The sequence below is a fragment of the Palaemon carinicauda genome, chromosome 3 (assembly GCF_036898095.1).
Source record: "Palaemon carinicauda isolate YSFRI2023 chromosome 3, ASM3689809v2, whole genome shotgun sequence".
Taxonomy (NCBI): domain Eukaryota; kingdom Metazoa; phylum Arthropoda; class Malacostraca; order Decapoda; family Palaemonidae; genus Palaemon; species Palaemon carinicauda.
The window spans coordinates 146,232,068-146,242,067 of record NC_090727.1 but is presented as its reverse complement, the minus strand read 5'-3'; the positions used below and the strand labels follow the sequence as shown (position 1 = coordinate 146,242,067).

Below are 10,000 nucleotides of genomic sequence, written 5' to 3'. Positions count from 1 at the left end.
AGCGCTACTTAAACAGTTTTGAACGCTCAGAGTTCTTGCCACTGCGCCGGTGTGAGAGAGAGAGAGAGAGAGAGAGAGAGAGAGAGAGAGAGAGAGAGAGAGAGAGAGAGAGACAGAAAAACATTTCGACAACGAAAAATACATCTTGAGGAAAGGGCGAGAGTGGGAGAAGATCAACAAATAATCACATAATCAAAGGAGAAGAGAGAGAGAGAGAGAGAGAGAGAGAGAGAGAGAGAGAGAGAGAGAGAGAGAGAGAGAGAGAGAGAGAGAGAATTTCGACAACGAAAAATTATACAAATTGAGGAAAGAGCGAGAGTGGGAGAAAATCAACAGATAATCACATAATCAAAGGAGAGAGAGAGAGAGAGAGAGAGAGAGAGAGAGAGAGAGAGAGAGAGAGAGAGAGAGAGAGCTTTATTTTCCTTATTATTATAATTCTTACTATTATTTTCATCATCATCATCATTGCTACAACCCTATTTGAAAAAGTAAGGTGCAAGGGCTCCAACAAGGTAAAACAGCCCAGAGAGGAAAGGAAATACGGAAATAAGTAAACTACAAGCGAAGTAATGAACAATTAAAATAAAATATTTTCAGAACAGTAACGCACAGTAGAACCGTGAAATGAAGTCGTAATGCAGACCCATTCTTTATTCGGTATTGGATTAAACGTTGCTTGGTAGGCTCCGCAGAACAGACAATTAAGATCCTGAAATGCAACTTTAAAAGAGCCGTGTCCAGTCCAGTTGCCTTGGGGTTTCGTACCCTTACTCGCGATCATAAAGCATAGATTGTCCTTCTATTGATATCAATATCTTGATTAACAATTTGTTAAACCCGCCAACGAAGTTGGAAGGAGGTTATGTTTTACCCTGTGTGTGTGCGCGTTTTTGAACAGCTTGTGACGGCCAATAGAGAAGGTTGTGAACTCTCCTTTATTTACAAAATCTCAAAGCAACAAGAATTTTCATGTTCAAATATTGACACTGTTACAGAGGAAAAAAGCAGACATGCATTTTCAGGTTCGTTTTAGTTCGAGGGGAGAGCGAAGATAAAAGCACAAAATGAACTATGTACGATCGTGTGACACACGGTTGGTACAAGCTTCCCGCCCACAATTTTAATTGTAGAGTACTGGAACTTGTAGGGATTAACTGTTATGTAAAAAGCTGTAAATGATTAAATTTTGGAAGGTCAAGGTCAAAGGTCAAGTTCACAACCAAGCAAAATGTACAATTCACGTAATCACCCAAAAGTTTGAATGTCGTTGTCACAGAGACTTCAAACGTGATTCATATTAGAGCGTATGAAAATCCATGCCAAATAATATATGTTAATGTCAAAGGTAAAGGTCGAGGTCAAGCACAAGGTCAAAAAAATAAGCTTCCGCGGCGGAGGTCTGCGCTCTACTGAGTGCCCCTCTAGTTTTTTTTCTTATATGTCTTTTGATTTCTATCTCTAACGATAACAAAGTAATGTCATTTTATTCTCGTAGGATTAAAATTTACTGAATTTTGGGTCATGAAAATTATGATAATTATCTCTTAATTTTACAGTGAAACATTCTATCCAGAACGAAAATAAGTTAAAGTCATCTTATTCTAGTTGCAGTAAAATTTACTGGATTTTAAGCAATTATAATAATTAGAATTATAATAATAATCTTGATAATGATAATAATAATAAATGGAGGGGCACTCAGTAGAGCGCATGCCTTCACCACGCCAAGTTGTCTTATTTTGCTCTTAACACCATTGCGTACTTTTAATTCGATGTATTTTCTTAAAACTCTTATTCATTTGTCCCTGTGTCATATCCCACAAGTCCACCAAGTTTCGTTGAAATTGGTTCAGTAGTTTTTGTATAATGTTCACAAAAAAAAAAAAAAAAATCTAACTAAATATTTACCCCTTAATTAACATTGGGATTATTTTCAAAGTACTGCTGCGAATTTGTACTTTAATGTACTTTATCCAAAACGTTACGATTCATCCTTGGGTCATGCCCAACATGACTACCAAGTTTGGTCAAAATCGGCACAGTAGTTTTTGTGTAAAGTTGCTCACAAACAATAAAACAAATGAATAAACAAACAAAGAAAGGAAACAGACAAGCGTGAATACATAACCTTCGTTTTGGCGAAGGCAATAATAAACAAGCAAAGGATATAACTCTTTACTTACTAACCAAACAATTCTTCTTCACCCAAGGGGCTACTGCACTGTAATTGTTCAGTGGCCACTTTCCTCTTGGTAAGGGTAGAAGAGACTCTTTAGCTATGGTAAGCAGCTCTTCTAGGAGAAGGCCACTCCAAAATCAAACCATTGTTCTCTAGTCTTGGGTAGTGCCATAACCTCTGTACCATGGTCTTCCACTGCCTTGGTTTAGAGTTCTCTTGCTTGAGGGTACACTCGAGCACACTCTTCTATCTTCTTTCTTTTCCTATTGTTTTGTTAAAGTTTTTATAGTTTATATAGGAAATATTTATTTTGATATTGTTACTCTTCCTGAAATATTTTACTTTCCTTTTTTCCTTTCCTCACTGTGCTATTTTCCCTGTTGGGGCCTCTGGGCTTATAGCATCTTGCTTTTCCAACTAGGGTTGTAGCTTAGCAATTAATAATAATAATAATAATAATAATAATAATAATAATAATAATATATCACGCCAAACACAGACTCCAGAAACGATGCAAAACTCTACGGTGTACACTCGTTACTTTTAAAGAGAAAAGGCGTGGAGGACTATATCCCTGGCACCGTTCTACCACGTGGCATATAATCAATAATGAGGCAAAAGGCGGCGCTGCAACCTACGCTTGGATGTAGCAATCTGTTTCAACTATCAATACTTTACTTTACTTTTAGGGATGTTTTCCTGGTCCTATCACACATGGGAACACTACGCACTAAAGGACATATAAGACCAGTTTATCGTATACATTCTTAGGGATATTGCGTATCACGAAGCGTATTGTGCGTTTGTTGTCAAATCAACATTATCTAAGCACTTAGAAAACAAGAAAGTCCTAAGTCTCTTCTTAAAAGCCTTACTATCTTCAATCTTTCGGATGTCAAGCGGCAGTGGGAGGTTGTATAGTCTTGGGGACGCATTTTTGAAAGCTCTAAAAGCTACAGTATAGACATATATCTTGGTTCCAATAACTTGAAACCATCAGTAACTATTTTCGTGTCAATCAACATTTTTATTAAAAACAGAGTTATTCAGATTTTGCAACAAATGATGACATTGGTGAAGCGGAATGCAGAAATTCGTCAGGAAAGTTTACGAATTTGGCCTCGAAATCTGTTTGGTTCAGAGATTGTTTTGAGGAAGATTGTTTTGAGGAAGATTAATTCACAAATCAAGCGTAATTGTTTGGATGGGAGACGCTTACGTATTTTAGCATCGAATAACGAGATATTCAATGCACTAAAACGAAAAGGTTTATAAACACCTTTCGCGTTATTTCATCGTTGCGACGGATTATCAAGTAATATTTGGATTATTTGTACAGTATAGAGCGTTATAGTGTAATTCCTCCATTGCGGTTTACGTCATTAGCGGCAACTGATTGCTATTGTAACCTTTTTAAACCAACAAACGTTATCGCACGCACACATAAATATATATATATATATATATATATATATATATATATATATATATATATATATATATATATATATATAAATAAATATATATATATAAATATATATATATACAGAAAATATATATATATATATATATATATATATATGTATGTGTGTGTACGTATAAGTTTAAGTGTTTATATATATATATATATATATATATATATATATATATATATATATATATATATATATATGTGTGTGTGTGTGTGTGTGTGTATATATATATTAGTATTATTCCTATAACAACTTGTATCCTAGGAAAAAAAAAAGAGACCTATTTAATACAATTTCTATGTCCTTATTTCTATACAAATATACATCCTTCTAAAATGTATTCATACACAACCAATTTCTTTTGAGAAAATATCAATAAAATTAGGAATTTACTCAGCCTAACTCCCTTTGAAAAATTGTATTTTCTTAATAACAAATGACAAAAAAATATGTTTTCTCTTCGACACAGGTCCAAGGATCTTCGGCAGCAAGCTGCGTCTAAAATCCCTCGCGCCTGGGAAGTACAGGATTCAGAAAAAGCTCGTTCAGTTCCATAACTTTTTCCGGTCAAAGGTCAAGCCGGAGGCTTCCAATATGCTGGCTATGGTAAAGAGCTTTTCTGTTTTGATATTGATAAGGCTTGAAAGGCTGGCTTTGGAATGCTACTTTAATACAGATTTTTTCGAGTATTCATAAAAGGTTGGCTTTGGTATGCTATTTTTTTTTTTTTAATAGTTTTCTTTTTATAGTATTCATATTATCTCAGAAGGGTTTTAGTGTTTACATTTCTTTCATAATTTATATTTTTCATGCGATATTTAGTCATATATGTAGCATCGTTTTTTTCTTTAAGAATCTAGTATTTCTATACCATTTTATAATACGCATATTGTCTTTATTCATCTATTTCACCCCTAGTTTACCAAACATTTACCTTCGCACAGTTTATCTGGTTTATCGTTTACTCCTGAACTTCAGAATTGTTGGAAACAATTTTCCTAACTTTTTAATTTTTTGAGCAGACAATTGCTTTCCAATTCTCTTGCTTGAGGTTACATTCGCGAACAATATTCCATTCTATTTCGCCTCCTCTTCTTTTTTTTATAGTTTTATAGTTTATGTTTGGAAGATTTATTTTAGTGTTATTACTGTTCTTAAAATATTTTATTTTAATTGTTCATTACTTCTGTTGTAGTTTATTTACTTATTTACTTTCTTGTTTCCTTTCCTCACTGGGGTATTTTTATTCTTTGAAGCCCTTGAGGTTATATCATCCTACTTTTCCAGCTAAGGTTGTCCCTTAGCCAGCAGCAATAACAATAACAACAACAACAACAACAATAATAATAATAATAATAATAATAATAATAATAATAATAATAATATTGATAAGAGAACCAGGAACTTCAAGATAGAATGGCCTGATTTCCAATTTATATTTCTATAGATGGTCCCTTCTTGTCAAAAAAAAAAAAAAAAAAAAAATATATATATATATATATATATATATATATAAATTTTATATACATATATATATATATATATATATATATATATATATATATATATATATATATGTATATATATATATTAAGGCGTACAATTAGATAGCGTCTAGATATCCTCTTCAGCCTTCCAATCAAACAGACATACGGAAGCGGTGTAAACTAGATTTTCATCCCTTATAGATCATTTCACAGTAAGAAGTGCACCTGACCAGCCTGACTACGATAAGACTAATGGTTTAACACGCTCTGGTGCACTCTCCTAGGTATCCTATCCAACGATTGAGATATATCCCGGGTGAATTCATGTTTTAGTATTATGGAGGTGACGGTGATTTTTTAAATTAACCATTTGAATTTCCAATACCCGATATCATATTTGTTCTTAATCTACAAAAGTTTGAATATATTATTATTATTATTATTATTATCATTATTATTATTATCAATTATTATTATTATATGAGCTAAAACCCAAATTGGAAAAGCAGGAAAAAGGGCCCAGCAAGGAAACAAATAAATAAATAAACTACAAGAGAAATAATGAACAATTAAAATAACATATTCCAAGAACAGTAACAACATTTGAATAGACCTTTCACAAAAAGACTTAAGTCAGCCTGTTCAACAAGAAAACATTCGCTGTAAGTTTGAACTTTTTGAAGTTTCACCGTATCAACTACCTGATTAGGAAGATCGTTCCACAACTTTGTCACAACTAGAATAAAACCTCTAGAATACTGTGTTGTGTTGAGTCTCATGATGTAAAAGGCATGACTATTAGAATCAACTCCATACCAAGTATTACGAACAGGGTGCTATGTAATTAACTTACTTTTTATCCCCATCATTTCGGTTCCAGAGGCTCGACTTTGTCCCATAACGGGGTACACATTGCCTCGACATTGTACCAAAACTGGGTACACAGTAGCTCCACTTTGTCCCAAAACTGGGTACACAGTACCTCGACTTTGTCCCAAAACTGGGTACCCAGTACCTCGACTTTGTGCCAAAACTGGGTACCCAGTACCTCGACTTTGTGCCAAAACTGGGTACACAGTACCTCGACTTTGTCCCAAAACTGGGTACACAGTACCTCGACTTTGTCCCAAAACTGGGTACCCAGTACCTCGACTTTGTCCCAAAACTGGGTACACAGTACCTCGACTTTGTCCCAAAACTGGGTACACAGTACCTCGACTTTGTCCCAAAACTGGGTACACAGTACCTCGACTTTGTCCCAAAACTGGGTACACAGTAACTCGACTTTGTCCCAAAACTGGGTACACAGTGCCATGACTTTGTCCCAAAACTGGGTACACAGTACCTCGACTTTGTCCCAAAACTGGGTACACAGTACCTCGACTTTGTCCCAAAACTGGGTACACAGTGCCTCGACTTCGTCGCAAAACGGGTTACACAGTACCTCGACCTTGTTCCAAAACTTGGTACACAATGCCTCGACTTTATTCCAAAACGAGGTACACAGTGCCTCGACTTTGTCCCAAAAGGGGGTACACAGTGCCTCGACTTTGTCCCAAAACTTGGTACACAATGCCTCGACTTTATTCCAAAACGAGGTACACAGTGCCTCAACTTTGTCCCAAAAGGGGGTACACAGTGCCTCGACTTTGTCCCAAAACGGGGTACACAGTGCCTTGACTTTTTCCCAAAACGGGGTACACAGGTCCTCGACTTTGTCCCAAAACGGGGTACACAGTGCCTCGACATTGTACCAAAACTGGGTACACAGTAGCTCCACTTTGTCCCAAAACTGGGTACACAGTAGCTCCACTTTGTCCCAAAACTGGGTATACAGTAGCTCTATTTTGTCCCAAAAGTGGGTACACGGTGCCTCGACTTTGTCCCATTGTACCAAAACTGGGTACACAGTAGCTCCACTTTGTCCCAAAACTGGGTACACAATAGCTCCACTTTGTCCCAAAACTGGGGATACAGTAGCTCCATTTTGTCCCAAAAGTGGGTACACGGTGCCTCGACTTTGTCCCAAAACTGGGTACACAATGCCTCGACTTTGTCCGAAAACTTGGTACCCAGTGTCTGAACTTTGTCCCAAAACTGGGTACAAGGTGTCTGAACTCTGTCCCAAAACTGGGCACACGGTGCCTCGACTTCGTCCCAAAATTGGGTACATGGTGCCTCGACTTCGTCTCAAAACTGGGTACATGGTGCCTCGACTTTGACCCAAAACTGGGTACATAGGGACTCGACTTTGTCTCAAAACTGGGTACACAGTACCTTGACTTTGTCCCAAAACTGGGTACACAGTACCTCGACTTTGTCCCAAAACTGGGTACCCAGTACCTCGACTTTGTCCCAAAACTGGGTGCACAGTACCTCGACTTTGTCCCAAAACTGGGTACACAGTACCTCGACTTTGTCCCAAAACTGGGTACACAGTACCTCGACTTTGTCCCAAAACTGGGTACACAGTACCTCGACTTTGTCCCAAAACTGGGTACCCAGTACCTCGACTTTGTCCCAAAACTGGGTACCCAGTACCTCGACTTTGTCCCAAAACTGGGTACACAGTACCTCGATTTTGTCCCAAAACTAGGTACACAGTACCTCGACTTTGTCCCGAAACTAGGTACACAGTACCTCGACTTTGTCCCAAAACTGGGTACACAGTACCTCGACTTTGTCCCAAAACTGGGTACACAGTGCCATGACTTTGTCCCAAAACTGGGTACACAGTACCTCGACTTTGTCCCAAAACTGGGTACACAGTACCTCGACTTTGTCCCAAAACTGGGTACACAGTGCCTCGACTTCGTCGCAAAACGGGTTACACAGTACCTCGACCTTGTTCCAAAACTGGGTACTCAGTACCTCCATTTTGTCACAAAACTGGGTACACAATGCGTCGACTTTTACGCAAAAATTAGTACACGGTGCCTCGACTTTGTCCCAAAACTGGGTACACGGTGCCTAGACTTTGTCCCAAAACTTGGTACACAATGCCTCGACTTTATTCCAAAACGAGGTACACAGTGCCTCGACTTTGTCCCAAAAGGGGGTACACAGTGCCTTGACTTTGTCCCAAAACGGGGTACACAGTGCCTTGACTTTTTCCCAAAACGGGGTACACAGGTCCTCGACTTTGTCCCAAAACGGGGTACACAGTGCCTCGACTTTGTCCCAAAACGGGGTACACAGTACCCTGACTTTGTACCAAAACTGGGTACACAGTGCCTCAACTTTGTCCCAAAACGGGTACACACAGCCTTGCCTTTGTCCCCAAACTGGGTACATAGTGGCTCGACTTTGTTCCAAAACTGGGTACACAATGCCTCGACTTTGTCCTAAACTTGGGGACACAATACCTCAACTTTGTCCCAAACTGAGTACATAGTGCCTAGACTTTATCCCAAAATTGGGTACACGATGCCTCGACTTTGTCCCAAAAATGGGTACACAGTACCTCGACTTTGTTCCAAAACTTGGTACACAGTGCCTCGACTTTGTCCCAAATCGGGGTACAGAGTGCCTCGACTTTGTCCCAAAACGGGTTACACAGTGCCTTACCTTTGTCCCAGGGTACACAGTGCCTCGACTTTGTCACAAAACGGGGTATACAATGCCTCGACTTTGTCCCAAAACGTGGTACACAATGCCTCGACTTTGTCCCAAAACTGGGTACACAGTGCCTCGACATTGTCACAAAACTGGGTACACAGTACCTCAACTTTATCACAAAACTGGGTACACAGTACCTCGACTTTGTCCCAAAACTGGGTACACAGTGCCCCAAGTTTATCCCAAAACCGGGTACACAGTGCCCTGACTTTATCCTACAACTGGGTACAGAGTGCCTTGACTTTGTCTCAAAACTGTGTACAAAGAGTGTCGACTTTATCCTAAGACTGGGTACACAGTGCCTCGACTTTGTCTCAAAACTGGGTACACAGAGACTCGACTTTGTCCCAAAACGGGGTACACAGTTTTTCGCCTTTGTCACAAAACTGGGTACACAGTGCCTCGACTTTGTCCCAAAACTGGGTACAGATCGTCTCGAATTTGTCCCAAAATTGGGTACACGGTGCGACGACTTTGTCCCAAAACTGGGTACACAATGCCGCGAATATGTAGCAAAACTGGGTACACAGTGTCTAGAGTTTGTCCCAAAACTGGGAACCCAGTGCCTCGACTTTGTCCCAAAAGGGAGTACACAGTGCCTCGACTTTGTCCCAAAACTGGGTACACAATGCCTCGACTTTGTCCCAAAACTGGGTACACAATGCCTCGACTTTGTCCCAAAACTGGGTACACAATGCCTCGAGTTTGTCCCAAAGCTGGGTACACAATGCCTCGACTTTGTCCCAAAACTGGGTACAAAATGCCTCGAATTTGTTCCAAAACTGGGTACAAAGTTGCTCGACTTTGTCCAAAACTGGGTACAAAGTGCCTCGACTTTATCCCAAAAACATTTGTACAGAGTGTCTCGACTTTGTCCGCAAACTGGGTACACAGTGCTTCAACTTTGTCCGCAAACTGGGTACACAGTGCCTCAACTTTGTCCCAAAACTGGGTACACAGTGCCTCGACTTTGTCCCAAAACAGGGTACACAATGCCTCGACTTTGTCCCAAAACAGGGTACACAGTGCCTCGACTTTGTCCCAAAACTGGGTACATAGCGCCTCGACCTTGCCCTAAAGTGGGTACCCAGTGCCTCGACTTTGTCCTAAAAGTGGGTACACAGTTCCTCGACTTTGTCCTAAAACTGGGTACACAGGGCCTTGAATTTGTCCTAAACCTCGACTTTGTCCCAAAACTTGGTACACAGTGCCTCGACTTTGTCCCAAAACTGGGTAAACAA

The 10,000-nt window shown here is 39.3% G+C and overlaps 1 protein-coding gene across 1 annotated transcript in view; it reads left to right on the top strand.

Moving 5' to 3' along the window:
* LOC137638600 (cysteine-rich secretory protein 2-like) overlaps nucleotides 1-10,000 on the top strand; it is a 62,615-nt gene that overhangs the window by 28,958 nt on the left and 23,657 nt on the right. Inside the window, exon 2 of the mRNA XM_068370813.1 lies at nucleotides 4,124-4,260. Coding sequence (XP_068226914.1) covers nucleotides 4,124-4,260 — 137 coding nt within the window. The remainder of the gene's footprint in view (nucleotides 1-4,123; nucleotides 4,261-10,000) is intronic.